Below are 18,847 nucleotides of genomic sequence, written 5' to 3'. Positions count from 1 at the left end.
TGGGAACTCTTGAATGAAGGTTACAATTTTTGACATAATGTGTGTACTTTATGATCCAAGATGAATTCATGTGGAATGCATCTGGTTTTTTTTTTTTTTAAGATTTTATTTATTTGACAGAGAGAGAGACAGTGAGAGAGGGAACACAAGCAGAGGGAGTGGGAGAGGGAGAAGCAGGCTTCCAGCGGAGCAGAGAGCCCGATGAGGGGCTCGATCCCAGGACCCGGGATCATGACCTAAGCCGAAGGCAGACAGTTAATGACTGAGCCACCCAGGGGCCCCCTGTTTTTCTTTTTTATTCATTTTTTTGAGACAGGTAAAGATACAAAGCCTTCAAAAATTGGCATGCTTATATATTTGAAAATTTGTTTTTACTTCTTGATTTCTTGATGTTATATTTTTTATACTGCCCTTTCATTTACAGATTTAAGATCACTGATATGGGTGGCTTAGGAATGTATATGGCAGTAGGAATTTCATTGGCTTTCTGGAGATTTCTGACGTAAGCTTTAGATTAGTAAATCCCCAAAAATCCTAGTAGTTATTTCATCATAAGTAATTTTCTGTAGTGTAGGATACATGGCTGTGAGGCACTGGACAGATTTTCAGGTATGCATAAAGACCTGTAGTATAGTGAAAAAAATAGAGGGGTGCATTTTTGTAGAATTCATTTAGGATCATAACAAACTTAAACCACTGAGATTATGGCAAGTTCCGAGGGAAATGCCCAAGCTCTTCCTTCAGGTTGGTGGTAGGAAAGAAGGAATAAAAGGAATTGTTATATGCAAGGAATTATCTAACCCAAGGGAAAAAAAACAGAAGAAAACTTGTAATTCTTCTGTAGAATTGAAAATTGAATCAGATTAGTTTTAAAAGAGTCAATTTAGTTTTAAAATAAGTATCCTTTTTTGGTTTATTCCTCTGTATGTTCGCAACTGAAACCTTTCCTTTTCAAATAATTATGCCATAGTCCCCAAATACAGATATTCATTCAATAAGCCTTTATTGAGCTCTATGTGCCAAGTACTAGGATTATAAAGATCAGAGGATATAGTTGTTGTGTTTGAAAAGTTGGGAGGCTGACATAAAAAACATACAGTCCACTAAAAATAGATTTTAAGCTTTGCAAAAGCAGGGATTCTTAACTGTTTCGTTCATTGCTGTATTGCCAGTAAGTTAATTATGTGGAAGAATCAGAAAAGCTTCACAGATGAGATGACATTTTGAGTAAGAAGGAGTGTCAGGAGGAAAAGAAGACCAGGGATATTATGAATTCACAAAGCTATGCTGTTTTGAAAGAGCATGAAAATTTCAGGGAGTATAAAAGAGTATAAAAATTCTCTGTGGCAGCAGCTTGTGAGAACAGGAGGAAAAGAGGCAGTTGTAGTGATTTGTGCAGCCGGGTCCCATAGGCCTTGTGTGACAGGCTAAGCAATTTAGGCATCTGTGGGGGAACCAAAAGTTGACATTAACCCGGATAGCCAAGATTTTGAATTGATATTAACGCTCAAAAATTTTTTTAACCAGTCATATTATACTGGATATTATGCAATATTGTTTCTTTTAAGTCCTCTATTCATACATAAAAATATGCATACACCTTTGTTCAGGAACCCCTAAACTGGAAGTTAAGTTAAAAACATGTTTGGGAAGTATAAACTCGACGATTAAAAAATTATTTCTAAGTGTGCTAAAATTTGTCTTTAATCGTATGAACTGGTGACTCCTTATACAAGACTACCAAATGCAACTACAAATGTAATTTTTGAAAAGTAATCCAGTTTTTAAGTTATCTTTAAGAACTTAATCTTTAAAGTTTTTATATTATATGCTTAAAATTTAAATTAACACAAATTTGTTTCTTTTTCTCAATGACTTTATTTTTCATCCAGATTGCAAATTCTAATTTTTGTAAATATTTCTCCTTAAAAACTTTAAATTATACTGTTAAACTTATTTTTTTAAATTTATTTATTTGAAAGAGAGAGCGCAAGCAGGGGGAGGGACGGAGGGAGAGGGAGAAGCAGACTCCCCACTGAGCAAGGAGCCCAATGTGGGGCTCAGTCCCAGGACCCCAGGATCATGACCTGAGCCGAAGTCTGACGCTTAACCAGCTGAGCCACCCAGGTGTCCTATATACTGTTACACTTTAATATAAGTAAGAGATATGAATTTAAGTAAGCATTCTTCTCCTATCCAGATCAAATACTAACCATGAGATTCAATCCTTTAGATTATGAATTACATAAAATGTTCTAAAAATGACCTAGGAGTGACTTCAAAACTTTGTTAGGGAAGAGTATGAAAGTAGAAATGATTTGTTTTTGGAATTCAGCTTCATTAAGAAGAATGACTCGGGATTGCCTTGTAATGGCTCAGAGAAGTGCTCAAATATAGTACCAAAAATTTCTTTGAACTAATAATGTTGAGTTCTTTTCAGTGTTTCCATTCAATGAACTTTTCAACCCTTGGTTTTGAGAACATAGTGCTAATTTAAAGTGTCTGCTGATTTTTAATGCTATACTATTGTAACTGCTAATAATAATAAGCATTTTCCTGCTTTACACCAAAAACTTTACATTCGAAATGTCATGTGTTCTCTGATTTCTTTTCTTACAGCTTGCCAGTATTTGCCGTGCTGAAATGTTTTAATTTAAAATTTCCTTCCTTTGTATCTTTTAGTTTTCTCTGTTGCTGCTTTTTCTGTGACACAAGCCTTTCATTATAGTCACTCTTCTTTTTTCCTTCCCCACTTCTTTCTTTTCCTTTTTTAAAGCCATGAGAAGCCGATCCATTGGTGAATGTGCTCTGCCATCGGCCTATATACGCAGTGCTAAAAGTGCTCCTGTTCTGATCCATACTTCCAAACCCTTCTTGCCTGATATTGTTCTCACTCCCCTTTCTGATGAGCTTTCAGGTAGTGCCACCTCTGCTAATTTCTGCACCACCTTTTTCACTTTTTAATCCTTCTGCTTTCAAATTTTGCTTAATCAAATAAACTCTTCAAAGTTAATTTCTTTGGGGGAGGTGTGGGAAATTGGGAAAGTGGTTGAGAAATCAACATTTTGAGTTATTTGAATTCTAATGCTATCCTGGCAGTTCATTCTGGAAGTGCTAAGTTTAGTGCTGTGCCAATGTCCAATATTTTCGGTTGTAAATTTTTTTCTGTTTACAGTTGAGTTTTTTTTCTTCTCAGGTGGTTAAAAGAAGTAGTAATGTATATTTATGTCATTATAGATATCTGACAAAAGATGACTTGGAAGGTAACAATTAGAGCCTTGACTTTTAATTTCCCATTGTTTTGACTAATGATATGGTATATCTTGAATAATGCATATGGCTCCATCATCTGTAGTAATGGAAGTAAGCAAGGGGAATCAATAATTGAGGAAAGTACATAATCTTAGAGTTGCTTTGGAATAGATCTTTGTATTTATATTAGATTATAATAGTATATAGAATTCTAAGAACTCATTTTTAAGCCAAATAAAGAAACCATTCTATGAAGCCCCAATTTTTTTTTTTTTTTAAGATTTTATTTATTTATTTGACAGAGAGACACAGCGAGAGAGGGAACACAAGCAGGGGGAGTGGGAGAGAGAGAAGCAGGCTTCCCGCGGAGCAGGGAGCCCGATGTGGGGCTCGATCCCAGGACCCGGGATCATGACCTGAGCCGAAGGCAGACACTTAACGACGGAGCCACCCAGGCGCCCCTGAAGCCCCAATTTTTAAGGAACCTCAAAACCTGGTCAGCTTTTCAGTTCTGCCCCAGGTCCTTGATCCCCAGTACTAGGACGAGATGGTCTGCTCTTTAATAACGTTTAATTACATGTAATAAAATGTATAGATCCTGGGTTCAGTTCAGTGATTTTTGAGAATTATACACACCCCTATTAACCATCATCCCAAACAAAATATAGAACATTTCCATTATCTCCCAAATTCCCTCGTGACACTTTCAAGTGTCAAGATCATACAGTGTCTTGTCTTTTAGACAGAAGCAAACATGTTGAATAGTTACTATGCAAAATGTGCTAGCTTGAAGAAAGTGACTTGTACATTTTTAGGTACTTTCTTAGCGCTCTTCTTATGAGTGTTTCCTTGACATTGCCACTTTTGGTGAGGTTGACTTTTTTTCCTTCTATTTATTTTTTTTTATTTATTTTTTTTAAGATTTTATTTATTTATTTGTGAGAGAGAGCACATGAGAGGGGGGAGGGTCAGAGGGAGAAGCAGACTCCCTGCCGAGCAGGGAGCCCGATGGGGGACTCGATCCAGAGACTCCGGGATCATGACCTGAGCCGAAGGCAGTCGCTTAACCAACTGAGCCACCCAGGCGCCCTTTTTTCTTCTCTTTTAAACCACCTGTATTTATCCTTTCAGTTCCTAGTGGATTGAAGGCTTACGTGAGGGAAGGTGCCTTTTTTTTTTTTAAAGATTTATTTATTTTAGAGGGAGATAGAGAGTGGGGGCAGGGGGGTGGGAAGAGCAGAGGGGGAGAGAGAATCCTGAAGTAGACTCCCTGCTGAGTGTGGAGCTGGACATGGGGCTTGATCCCAGGACCCCAGGATCACAACCCAAACCAAAATCAAGTCAGCCACTTAACCGACTGAGCCACCCAGGCACTCCAAAGGGAAGGTGCATTTTTATTAATAATGATATTTCAACTGAAGTACTTTCCACCATCTGTAGCCTAATTAAGATCAGATATTTCAACCAAACCAAAGGGGTACATATTGAGAGGTGAATATACGTAGATACATAGACACTCTTGTGGTTGGTATTCTTTGAAAATACTGTAAATGAAAAAAACTGAGTATTTTACTTTTCTAAAAATGAGAAAATAAAATATTCAGTTATTGGATGTGATATGTTTGTGTTTCCTAGTTCAAGATATCTTGATTGATAAATACTTAGACATATTCTTTATGATGTTTTTGAGAAGTGTTCAATATTATTTTTTAGAACCAAAGTATAATAGAAATAATGAATAATGAATTTTATAATGAGATTGATAGTCGACTTTGTAGTTTTATGGATGACAATAATAAAATAGAAAATTTGGCCTCAAATTCAAACCTGGATGCTCAATAAATATTTGATGATGAATGAATATGTATTTGACACCAGTAAGATTAGGTTACCTGAATAATTTAAGCTATCGATGCAAAGAGTAGCTAGATTAGAAAATATGTAAATGGAATCATATAAATTTTAATATATAGAAGAAAACAGCATGTATTTTTGTTACATAGGATGCTTAGCTGCAAATAAAGAATTGGATGTTTTGTCTTTTCGGTGCTCCATTTAAGCACTGTACCTTCTTATGTAAGTAGCACTGATTTTGGTTGATTGCATCAAATTATAATTTAAGTTACGTAAATGGGCAAAACAATGTTTCTGTTCTTATAACTAAATTATATATAGCTAAAAGAAACTCCCAATTTGTTGTAAACTTCTTTTAGATGTCTTTTTTGCTTCAAGCTTTTAGTTTTAAAAAATATTTTTAAAGCATTTACTGCAAACCTTTTTTGACATGTTTAGAAAAATTGAAATGAATTTTGGCCACTAATTCTTTTTTTTTTAAAGATAATATTTATGAGAGAGAGAGCGTGCACAAACCGGGGGGCGGGGGCGGGCAGAGGGAGCAGGAGAAGCAGACTCCCTGCTGAGCAGGGAGCCCAACACTATGCAGGGCTTGATCCCAGGGTCCTGGGATCATGACCTGAGCCAAAGGAAGGCAGAAGCCTAACCATGTGAGCCACCAGGCCCACCCCGCCATGACCACTAATTCTTAAATGTTTGGATCAAATACTCCCCTGCTGTGTTAAAACTGTCAGGAAAATTTATTTTTTTCTCAGAATCTTAGGGGCTTTACAAAATTTCTTGTCTGCAACTTAAATAATATTTTGGCAAATACACATGTTAAGTGCTGAAATATTTTTTAAAAGCTAAAATAAAGGTGAGGTGTTCCCTTTAAAATGTTGTAAGGGAGTGCCTTAACTAGGGTAAGTGCCTATTTCAGAATCCTTGCTTCACTGTAAATACATAATTCAGAAAGATTTCCTTTTAAAGACTTAATGGGGAAGGTATTTTAGGAAGAATGGAAGGAATTTTCTAAGTGGCAGTTCTGTTTGTTGTTTTTATTTCCTTTATTTGGGGTAACATGCATTCTGTGATAGATTTAAGAGATAATGGTGAGATATCAGTCAGTAAATCAAAACAAACTTTATATCTGGTTATCAAAATAATGTTAATTTTAGAAAATAGGATTATGTAGAAAAGTATATGAAAAATATACATATTCCTCCAAACCAGTGCTTATTTATTGATAACTTACAGTTGCTTCCAGTTTTTGTGCGTGTGTACATATAAGACATAAAAGCATAATTAGACTTGGTTATTTTTAGTAAAAACCATTTTTCTTTTAAAGACTTAAACCATGAGAGACTATGGACTCTGAGAAACAAACTGAGGGTTTTAGAGGGGAGCGGGGTGGGGGGATGGGTTAGCCTGGTGATGGGTATTAAAGAGGGCACGTTCTGCATGGAGCACTGGGTGTTATATGCAAACAATGAATCATGGAACACTACATCAAAAACTAATGATGTAATGTATGATGATTAACAGAACAATTAAATAAATAAATAAAAATGTTAAAAAAAAAAACTTAAAAGAGGCAAGGAACATAAAAAGTAGCAGCAAAAACTCTTCTTTCCTGAGAAGTGACTTGTGAATGAATTCAGCATTTGCCATGCAGTTGTATAAATTTACAGCACTTCCCGGGTGATGTTAATAAGTATCGAATGGATTAAAGATTTATAGTGTATATCAATATACTGAAGGTCCCCAGAAGTCCAGTTTTAAAAAAGAGACACACAAACACATACCCCCCTCCCACAACTGTTTATTTTTCAAACTTATTTAAGTATGGAGAACTTTTCCAAGTACACACATTGACATTCTATAGCATTATGGTTCCAGAGAGAACAAATTCGCAAGACAGTGAAGTAACCTCATAATTCTAAAAATTAGCTGTGAAAATTGGATAGGATTATTCTTATACAAGCTTATTTAGTAGAAATCTGGATTGTTGGATTTTTTCATTGTCCCTTATTGTTGGAGGCAAATTGAAGGCCTAGCGTTTGCTTCTTCAGGTGTTAGGTGCATTGAGGGGGATGAGGGGGAAGATGAGACTGTGAGGGGGAGAGTTAGGGAAAGGAAAAAGAAGTTTTATGAGAGAGTTTTTTTTTAAATAGTGCTAAATTTTAAAAAGAAAACTGCCAGTCTTAGATTCTCAACCAAACTATTTGCATGTTTCCTTCCAAGGTTTGAGTAAATTTTACTGTAGAATAGTTTAATGTATAGAGAGAATTAATAAGGAAAATGAACTGCAAAGGAAGACATTTTTCATAGTTTTAGGTCTCTCCATCATATGAGCAGGCTAAATGAACTCAGAGAAATATTTCCTAGGCACATCATTTAAGATCAGGAGCTGAGGTTTCTGTAACAGCTTCACCAAAAAACAAAATACTCATACAGTCACTCTAGCTTTTGGTTAGAAATAGAGTTCTCTGGAAAAATACTTACCTGATACTCTTGAATACTTATGAGGGTAAAAGGAAACTGTTTAATTCCTTTTTTTCTTTTAACATTAAGATTTTTAAAAATGGACCATCAGATTTTTTTTTTTTAAAGATTTTATTTATTAGAGAGAGAGAGAGAGAGAGACAGTGAGAGAGGGAACACAAGCAGGGGGAGTGGGAGAGGAAGAAGCAAGCTTCCCGCTGAGCGGGGAGTCTGATGTGGGGCTTGATCCCAGGACCCTGGGATCATGACCTGAGCCAAAGGCAAACGCTTAACCGACTGAGCCATCCAGGCGCCCCTGGACATCAGATTTTAAAGCACCCTATTTCTTTCCAGCCCTTTTTTTTTTAGCCTCCAGTATTCTTGTTTAGATGTCCATTCTACCTACAGTGTGATGCTATTTATGCTATTTATAGCTTTATACAGACCAAACTATTTGAATAGCTGAATATCCTTGAAGAGTTTTCCTTAAGCTGGGGGTCTAGTTCAAAGGCATTTGCCCTACATGTCTCATTAGTTCTTAACAATAGACTCATGTGTAACAATTGAAATATTTTTTCCCAGGCATCTGCCCCAGGTTTTGATGTAATATGCTGGGGGTTGCACAAGCATCTAACATTATTTTTTAAAGCTTTACAAGTAATACAGGTGTCTAGGCAAGCATGCTCTCCCTGTCCCTTATTCCTAAACTAGCTTATACTTATAAACATTTGGTAGGCTAGGCTAAACAGTCTTTCTTTTCCTGATAAATGGATTACAGAGAAGCCAGAAATCTCAGTAATTGTTCTTTAGCAAATTAGCTTTTATTGCCCAAAATAATACTTTAATGAAAGAAGCAGTGTAAAAAAACATAAGCAGGGTGGGCACCTGACTTTGTTTATACTTTTCCAACTGTTTCTTATTATTTTCTGATTAAGTAGTGTAGGTGTCTCACCTGGAAATTAAGTTTACAGATGTACTTTCTTTGAACTAGTTCTCAATTGCTCACTGGTTTGTCATACTTGCTGTTAGACTCTAGTCTATCTAGGCCATATTACATAGGCTGCTAATATTATTTAACAGTGCTTCATTACTTGAATTGAGCTCTGTAGAGCAAAATATTTTGATCTTTCTACTTCTATTTTCTGAGTATCAGGAGAAAGAAAATGTTATCTCTCATGGCCCATCCTGTTCCTAAATTCTGCCTAATCAGGAGGAGAATTTTCCACCTCCAACCAAACAAGTAGGCCGGCCCTTCTTTACACAACCAAGGAATTTCTTTCTTATCATCAATATGTGATAGTAATCTTTTACAGATTTTCTACCTATAATCTGCTGGTTCTAGCGTAATTCCAAATCAGATTTGTTTTGTTTTTGCTGAAATAATTTGTGTTTTTTTTTAAGTACATCTGAAAACTTGAAGCTAACTTAAAATGGCATTATATAACATGTTCATAAACAAAACAGTGCAATTTTCTTAACATAAAAAATGTATTGGTTGTCTATTTCCAAATTTTAAGAGTAAAGGAAACAATATTAGAAAGATGAAAGAGTAGAAGATAGTTTAGTGGTTTAAATTTTAGTGGTCTAAATTAAAATTAATTATTTGAAGTTGATTTGTTGCTTTCAATTTTTTTGTATGTGAGTTAAAATTCCTTTATTAACTTCTCTAAGCAAGAGAATTATGAGATTGGGGCATCAGAAGGAGCCTTCCTGATTTAATGACAGGGAAAACCAAGTTGATAAATCTATTAGAATCTATAAAGTTCAGCAAAGTTGCCAGTGTAAGAATAATTTAGAAAAATCAGTAGCATTTCTTTACACTGTCAGTGACCAAAATATAAGCAATAAGACTCACAGTTGTAACAAAACATCAGCATAAACAGTTTTTCCATGATTTCAGTGATGTAGATACTGCTTTGAATTACCTGTAAATTGAACATCCGGTCTTAAAAAGAGTTTTTACTAGACTCTTTTAGTAATAATATTAGAAATATGGATGCTCTGTGGTTCTTCCCTTGAAAGTACATTGCCATGTTGCCTAAATAGGCAAAAACATTTTTTAATTACATAAAAGACATTGTCATTTCCTTTAGGTAAATCCAGGAAAAAACTTCAGCTTTAAAATGGCATGAACTTCTTTGTAAACTAATATAAATGATATTTATGAATTCAGGAGCTTTAAAAGTATTGCTGATAGCTAGTGTTTATGATTGATCGAGAATAGAATTTAACGTTGGGTAAAAGGGATTTGGCACTTGACTCTGTACCTGTTTTCTAAAATTATTAAAATTTTCTAGTGGTATGTTAGTGTTATAACTTAAGAGATTTATTTTCCTGAGGAACTAGCTTGGTATTTTATGAATTAGCAGCTACAAATTTTTAATATAAAAGACATGCTATCCTTCTACCAGCGTTAGTGTACTAAGCCTCCACTATGTGACGACTTACTTCAAGCAATGGAGATATTGTGATATTAATACAAAAAAAATCCTGAGGAAACATAATTCTAGTGGAAAGAAATTTTTTTACACATTGCAAGCTAATATTACACTTTAATTTACAGCTTATCATTCAAAATAGCAAAGAAAACTTTTCTTTGAAACAGAATATTCAGGAAAGGAAAACTAATCCATTCCAACACTTTCATACTAAACATCATTAAGGAAATCCAGAGATAAAACTTGACATTTCTCTTTGTAGGCTCTATAGGAAGCATTTTATCAATGTCAAAAGTTTTTTAAAATTTGTTAAAAAACTTTTTTCTTGGTTTGCTCATTTAATGTTTACCGATACTTTAGATTAAAATAATTTAATTAGAGGCTACTGTTTTTCAAGGTAAAATATAAGCAGCATTGTTTTGAAGACCCATTTTTGTTTAAACCTAAAGCCACTGTTATTTTCAGCAATCCAATACAAAGTATGTCCGTTGTTTTCTTCTGTATCATTTACTTGTGTTTGTATTTGACAAAACTTTGATTTCTAAGATTCTTATCTTTATAGAGATAAATCATTATGCTGCTTTATAATTTCTTAATACAATTAATTTTTGTCAATTTAAAAAAATTAATGAATTATTTGATGAATATATGACATATATTATTCAGGATACTTAGAACATGGACTAATTTTTGCCCTCAAATCTCACCTCTCAACTTTCTAGCTGTGTAACCTCAGACAAGTCACTTAAATAGTTTCTTCATCTATAAAATGAGGATAACAACACCTACTTCACAGTGTTGTTGTGAGGATTAAATGAGTTAATATATGTAATATCTTGGAACAGTGCCTAGCATGTAGAAAAGACTATATGGTTTAGCTGTCATTTAGTCTTTTTGTCCTTAACAGAATTCAGGTATACAGGCATTTCTTTAAATTTAAGGCTTGCTCAGTCAGTTATGCTTAAGTGCTGACATTGGTTTCCTGTCAGGAATTATTTTCTTCTTTGATGTTATACAGTTACTATTCTTTTTAAAAAAAATTTTTTTTTTTAAGATTTTATTTATTTATTTGAGAGAGAGAGAGAGAGAGAGAGAGAGAGAAACAGCATGAGAGGGGAGAGGGTCAGAGGGAGAAGCAGGCTCCCCGCTGAGCCGGGAGCCCGATGTGGGACTCGATCCCAGGACTCTGGGATCATGACCTGAGCTGAAGGCAGTCGCTTAACCAACTGAGCCACCCAGGCGCCCTATACAGTTACTATTCTTATATGCCCATGTAAGAACTGTATTTAAAGCTTAAATATTGGGGTTTTTTTGTTTAAATTTAAACTTAAGTTCTCAAGCAGTGCATCATTGGTAGAAAAATACATATATATTTTTAAAGCTCTTGTCCTCTTAAACTTGCATGAAAGTATTGGATATTCATATGTGATAAAAAAAAGTTTAGGGAAAAAACAGACTGAAATAGTGGTTAAATTTTATAATTATGCAAGGCGAGGACTGGGTTGAGAAGAAATTCTTAAGAGAACTTCACAGTAATCTTTACTGGCTTGTTTAGAATAGAAAAATTATGAAATGTCAATAAAGGAACTTAAAATTTAAAAACTAATATTCTACTTTTCTGAAGTTCACATATTTGCTAGAATCATAACATTACCTTTTTTTAAGATTTTAATTTATTTATTTGACAGAGAGAGAGAGAGAGCATAAGCAAGGGGAGCGGCAGGCAGAGGGAGAGAGAGAAGCAGGCTCCCCCTGAGTAAGGAGCCTAACATGGGAGGACCCTGAGATCATGACCTGAGCCGAAGTCCAACGCTTAACCGACTGAGCCACCCAGGCGCCCAATAACATTAGCTTTTAATAAGATTTTAAAATTTTGATTTTGAATTGGAACAGTCTCAACTATATAATTTTTAAGATTTTTTATAGAAAATTAGATAGTTTTTATCCTTTGCTAAGTCCTATTAGGATATTTTGTGGAAAGAAACTTGGAGTGCATTTTAAAAATAATCTCTGTCCTCTAGGCCGAGGTTCTTTTTTTTTTTTTTAAGATTTTATTTATTTATTTGACAGAGAGAGAAACAGTGAGAGAGGGAACACAAGCAGGGGGAGTGGGAAAGGGAGAAGCAGGCTTCCCGCTGAGCAGGGAGCCCGATGTGGGCCTCGATCCCAGGACCCTGGGACCTGAGCCAAAGGCAGATGCTTAATGACTGAGCCATCAGGTGCCCCTAGGCAGAAGTTCTTATGATCTATTATGGAAGATAAAATAAAACCAAAGTACTTATATTCATTAAGACAGACAAAGAAGCATTAGTTATCTGCTGCAGTAGTAAATAATGGGTATAAAGGCATAAATGTTTAGTTTCTGAGGAAATGTTTCACTTTTCATTTAAAAGAATTTCTAAATGGAGTGTGTGAAGAAGAAGCCAGTGTCATTTTTAGAATATTCCCCTCAACTTAAAATAATTTAATAGTCTTAACTTCTGGCGGTATTGTGTATTTGACCTGTGCTTGGAATCTAAATGTGTATCTTTAGGAATATAGTGGAATCTTATCATAAAACAAACTCCCCTTGTTCTGAATCTATGTATAAAGTGACTCCTTGTGGACCTCGTACAAAGAAGTTGATACAGATAAAATAGCAGAAGGACCAGCCTCCTTTTTATTCATAGCATGAATCCCAAAAATATTTTGAATTACTGTCCCCATTTTATAAATGAGAACACTGGTCTCAGAGTCTGGAGTAAGAAAACTTAAGTTCTAGACCTAGCACCATCAATAAGTTAATTTGTGATCTTGGATAAGTCACCGTTTTACTCTGGATCTAAACCTTCTCATTTTCCGTTATTGCATTATAAGCCTAATGATTAATAACATCTGACTTTTTGATTCTTTGTCCTTTTTTCATTATATTTTGCTGGCTTACAAACAAATTTTTTTTAACTTATTTCCTGGTAATGTAAAGGCCAAGATGGATTCATAGGCACTGTATTTTAATTCTAAAATTTCTAATTTGCATATATATATAGTTTAATAGTATTTCAACTTGTGATTTTCAATTTCATAAATATTTTTGAGGATTTACCATACACTTAGCAGCGAAAGCAATGCGGTGACATGGAACACTAAGCCTGCTTCTCATACTTTATGGTTTCATCTCTTTGGGCCTCCATTTCCTCAGTAAGAGAATTAAATTAGATAATCTGTGATGTCCATTTTGACTCTAAAATTTGTGATTCTTAGAGATGTAAGAAGACATAGATACGTTTAGTTTTTGGGTTTTTTTTAAGATTTTATTTAGAGAGAGTGTGCATGCATGCACGAGCAGGGGGAAGGATGGAGGGAGAGGGAGAGAATCCCAAGCAGACTCCCTGCTGAGCATGGAGCCCAGTGTAGGCTTGGTCCCAGGACCCTGAGATCATGACCTGAGCCGAAATCGAGAGTTGGACACTTAACCTACTGAGCCACTCAGGTACCCCGAAAGACCTAGATACAGTTTTTTTTTTTTTTTAAAGATTTTATTTATTTGACAGAGAAAGACACAGCGAGAGAGGGAACACAAGCAGGGGGAGTGGGAGAGGGAGAAGCAGGCTTCCCGCGGAGCAGGGAGCCCGATGCGGGGCTCAATCCCAGGACCCTGGGATCATGACCTGAGCCGAAGGCAGACGCTTAACGACTGAGCCACCCAGGCGCCCCGACCTAGATACAGTTTTTAAGTTTGATGTTTGTTTAATGGTAAGGGCCAATGATAGGCAGAGAAGGTTTCTTCCTAGTAGATTAAATGGTGTTTGTGAGAAATGGGAAAAAAAAAAACCCACAATTTTTTAACACTGTATTTTATTTGATAGGGTAAATAGATATTAATGCTATAAAAAATAAAGCAAAACAGCTCAGTAGAACAGATAGTTTCCTAACAAAGAGAACTTTTGGAAGAGGGTGGAGATTTCCATTTCTAATATGTGATCAAACAAATAGGCAAGATTTGAAGAAAAGATGCCTCTTGTGTGGTAAGGAAGAAATGAGAATTTATGAGACCCTTTCAGATTCTACAGCAGAATAGTTAAATCAGCTTTCTGTGTTCAGATCTACTTTTTCTGCTTGGAACTTAAACAGGAAAAATTGAATAGCAAGTTTAAATTGCTTTATTTATTGGCACAGCTCTATCTTTAACTGCACTTCCAAATGTTTCATCACCTTACTGTTACTATGCATGTTAACATTTTTAAAATGTATTCTGATAGTTTTCTAATTCACTACATGCTATATTGGCTTGTGCCCATCATTATTTAAAAACAGATTTCTATTTTTAATAGATTTTATTTCATTGAGCTTACCAAAAAATCTCAGAATTTTTTTTTACTTTAAGCATATGCTTAGGGTATGGTTGAAATTAATACTGTTTTTTTCATGTTCATATAGTTCCTACTCTTCATAATTTTTCTTTTTTACAGATATTGATGATGCTCAGATACTTCCCCGCCCAACTAGAGTCAGACATTTTTCACAAAGTGAGGACACTGGAAATGAAGTTTTTGGTGCTTTGAATGAGGAGCAGCCATTGCCTCGAAGTAGCAGCACTTCTGACATCTTGGAACCATTCACTGTTGAACGAGCCAAAGGTGCAGTTCCTGTCATTGACAGTTCATCCCGTCATGCACCAAGCTTGCAGAGTTCCACAGAGGCTTCTTCAATAACTAGATCCACTGAAAGCCACATCACTGATACTCATAGTAGAGAGTCTTCTCTGGAAGTTGGTGATAGCATATATGACCATCTTTGTCACTTAATAGATCCAGTAGAACTTGCAGATTCAGCTTTTGAACAGATCCAGTACATTGACCTTGAAGGAGATGACGATCTTCTTTCCTCCCTGAAAGAATATTTTAAGGAAAACCAGGAAAATCATAGTAAAAATGAGTTAGGTAAAGATGCAGCTTCTGAGGAAGTGATTATTGCAGTAAATAAGGATGAACGATCATCTTTAGATAAATTAGAATACGTAGACGAAGAAAGTAAATCAGAACATACCGCCTCTTTTGTTGGGACTCCTGAAAACATTCAGTTTCAAAAAGAACCAAGCTCAGCTGTCTTCATGGGTAGTATTGCACCTAGCCAGTTAGACAGTTTTGTGAGAACAAAAACTTATGAAAAATCTAAGGAACTAAACAGTGATAAACAATCATCAGAACCTAATTCAGGTAGCCCTTGTGATAAAGAAAAAAGGAAACACCTGTATAGACAGCCAGCCACAGAATTCAATGCCTGTGTAGATATAACACTAGTCGAAAAGGTTAAGGGTGTGCAAATTAATGACAAAATCACTGTCCCACATGTTATGCATGCCAAGAAAACTACACTAAAAACACCTGTTAACCACAGACTGCCTCATGTTGCAAACACTAGCAAGCTTTCTCCAACTAAAAGGAGCTTGTCTGAAACAGTAACTCATAGAGCCAAAATCATGAAAATTGGTACTAAAAAACGAAATACTGTTCATGTTACTTTTAGACCATCTACTGAGTCAGTTCAGTTTTATAATCCTCTGGAAAACAAAGAGGCCCCATGGAAGATGAGACTGCGGAGACTTGGTGGCTTTAGTAGTAGTAGTAGTAATAGCAGCACTAGCGGCGCCAGCAACCCCCATACCAGCTCAGATGGTTTTACAGAGTTAGTAAAACCTGGTGTGTACAGGCCTCTCGATACCGTTGGTACAGCATCAGGAAGTAAAACAGTGAAGGACTCTACAGAGGTTCCCACCACTCTGTTACCGAAAGAAGGAATTGCAAGTAGTCAGTTAGGTAGCCGTAGTACTGTTAGGTCATCCAGTCAGGAGGCAGGACTACCGCAGGGCTCCCTGGGTGGCGTTTATAAAACTGTTGTCCATGCTCTTTCGAAGCCGAAGGCAAATGTTTCCCCACAGAGGCAGAACAGAATGCCACCAGAGGCTCCACTGAGGGATCTGTACAGTCATGTAATGGGCTATTTTGGAAGGAAAGCTGCAGGTGAGCACTAACAGTGTGCAGAGCGCAAAAGGAGAAAGACAGCACCAGTTTGGCTTAATGCAACTGAAGCAAGCTATAAGCAATCAAAAAGCTTTGGGATGGTCACTGCTTTCTCTCTGTTTGGTTATGCATGCGCCTTTTCCCAGCTGTATTTTTCCCAGCATAAAATGTTTATTTAAATTACTAATTTCCCTTATAAGGCATTTAGTTAAACCTCTTTGCTGCTGAAGAAGATAGGAAAGAGGAAGATACAGGAAAATTTTAGTGACCTTTCAGAGACTATTGAAATCAAATATTTTTCTGAGTATGTACTACAATGAGCCATGAAATTAAGTTTACTCGGTAGTTGGAATACTTTCTCCCCCTGCCTCCTTATAGTTTATATTTAAAAGGGCACTGGCTATATCTAATTGAGTTCATTATTTTTATTGCTGATTTACTTGGTTTTTCTTTTTTCTTGGAAGAAAATTATTTTGATATTATGTAACATAATGGAAATCAAGGTCCTACAACCAGCACCAACATTTTTAGTTATCACTGAAGGAGAAATTATTTCTTAAATCTCAAAGTGGATTTAGTTACTTTTCATGTAAGCCATTTCAAAACAAGTTGTAGGCTTTTTAGTTTTGCATTCATTTGTATAGAATGCAAGTCCTTAAAACACTTACCAGTACTTTTCTTTTTTTCTGAGATTTTAGATGTGCATAAAGGTTTCATGATAGCCAGTCATGATTTAAATATGGAACCTCTATGGACAGATTACAGAAGGCAAGATTATGGTAACTGTCTTCTCTTATCTTGATTCAAATTTAAAATAACTTTACAGATATAGAAAATTAACTTTCAGCAGTAAGGTAGGTTTTGATTTTGTTTGTTTAACATGGTTTTTATTAGCATGATTAACAGAATGCTGTATAATGCATCTTGCATTGAGCCATTAATGCCACTTGAGGGCAGTATTCGACAGCTTAGCAAAGCCTGGCCAGTAATATAAAGATAATGGTATTTCGCAGTGAACTCTTGACCAGTGTATTTTCTTAACCTGAAATGCTTTTTAGTTCATTAGGAATATAAGCAATGCTGGTTTTCTTTTAATTGTGGAGAAATTAACTCTTCAACAGCATAATAGTCAAATAAATATCTTATGTTCTATAAGTTTTTCTCCCAAGTTTAAAACTTTCTTGTTAATGTAGTCATGAAGAAATCAAAATAACTTTTTGGGTTTTCTTTTTACAGAAAAACCTTTGTGAAAATAAACCTCTTTTTTCTTAAAGCAATAATATTAAGACTTTGTAGTGAACAGAAATGACATTGTGTCACAATTACAGATTTTTTATTTATCTAAACTTAAATGCATTTATATCCCACTGAGATGTACATAGATTCAAGGGATAGATTCCTTGTAAATATTCCTTGGGAAGAATGGAATTCTAAGTTATTAAAGCTCTAAATAGAAGCATAGAGGCAGGAAGAAAGATAAATATACCAGTTTCTTTATAGGCAATATTAACCTAACTCCAACTAGTGCTTATCTATAAGCTTTCTTGCTGTTTAAGGTTATACTGAAGATTGACTAACATCTGCTTAGTTAAATAAAATAAATACCAATTTACTAATTCCTAAAATTAAATCTAAAAGGAGAGAAATTATTCATAAATGCATGTTTGGCAAATAATTGATATGGCATAGGTGATTTGTTTTGGGTTGTTTTTGTTTGTTTCAAATTCAGGAAATGCAGTTAAGTCTTTTCTCACTATATATAGTTATTTATTTATTTTTAGTCAATAAAGAGGACATGAGCCCAAAACTGCCCCCTCTTAATAGTGATATTGGCAGCAGCAATGCTAATGTTCCTGATCTGATGGATGAGTTTATAGCAGAACGGCTTCGAAGTGGTAATGCCTCAGTAAGTGTTGTTTTATTTTATTTATTTGGTTTAGCAAGGAGACTAGAGAAGCTAAAGCTAAAAGATATATACCTGTGTGTGTGTGTGTGTGTGTTTGTAAATTTTTATTCAGAATAATCTTCCTCTAAAACTTACCCCTTTTTTGAATTAAGATTTTAAATTATACTTTTATAATATTTTTTATTTAAAGACATAAAACAAATAGGCTTATAATTTGGACCAGGATAAAAGATTAGAATACCTATTTGTTTAACCACTTAGGTATAAGCCCCTACCTTCTGAGTCTTCCCTCTGTGTTTTGCCTTTGCTCATAGGTTACCTTCCTGCCCACTGCTGACCCTTAGCAAGAAAGATAACAAGAGAAGTCTTCTGACCCAACTCCCATAAGTTTGATAACATAAATATTGATTGCTTATTCATTACAGATAACTTCAGAATAGATTTTAAAGTTACCTTTGTTTTATTAGAATTATGGCAGAATGAGAATAGAAGCAATTTTACCCCTAATAATGCTTTTAATTGTTTTTTTTTTTTTTAAAGATTTTATTTATTTATTTGAGAGAGAATGAGATAGAGAGCATGAGAGGGGGAAGGGTCAGAGGGAGAAGCAGACTCCCTGCCGAGCAGGGAGCCCGATGCGGGACTCGATCCTGGGACTTCAGGATCATGACCTGAGCCGAAGGCAGTCGCTTAACCAACTGAGCCACCCAGGCGCCCAATGCTTTTAATTGTTAAGGAAAGATAAATATATGTGGAATTGCTTTTTTTAAATGGTCACGTTCCACTGGATTTTTTTAAAAAGGTTTTTATTTAGGGGGGTGGAGGGGCAAAGGGAGGAGAGAGAGAATCTCAAACAGACCTCCTGCTGACCACAGAGCCCGACACGGGGCTCAATTCCAGGATCCTGAGATCATGACATGAGCCAAAATCAAGAG

General features: G+C 35.4%; 1 protein-coding gene across 8 annotated transcripts in view; it reads left to right on the top strand.

Moving 5' to 3' along the window:
* Positions 1–18,847, top strand: part of RALGAPA1 (Ral GTPase activating protein catalytic subunit alpha 1) — a 250,249-nt gene that overhangs the window by 96,640 nt on the left and 134,762 nt on the right. For 3 of the 8 annotated variants that reach the window (XM_064570950.1, XM_064570949.1, XM_064570951.1), the window contains 2 exons: positions 14,456–16,006; positions 17,788–17,912. In XM_064570950.1, coding sequence (XP_064427020.1) covers positions 14,456–16,006; positions 17,788–17,912 — 1,676 coding nt within the window. Of the gene's footprint in view, positions 1–2,776; positions 2,918–14,455; positions 16,007–16,704; positions 16,786–17,787; positions 17,913–18,847 lie in introns of all 8 variants that reach the window. The other 5 variants (XM_064570956.1, XM_064570953.1, XM_064570955.1 and 2 more) reach the window with 4 other exon arrangements.

Source organism: Mirounga angustirostris, unplaced genomic scaffold (assembly GCF_029215605.1).
Source record: "Mirounga angustirostris isolate CCGP_5_RB_7025 unplaced genomic scaffold, mMirAng1.0.hap1 SCAF_9, whole genome shotgun sequence".
In the NCBI taxonomy this organism is placed as follows: domain Eukaryota; kingdom Metazoa; phylum Chordata; class Mammalia; order Carnivora; family Phocidae; genus Mirounga; species Mirounga angustirostris.
This window is presented reverse-complemented; position numbering and strand designations above follow the sequence as displayed.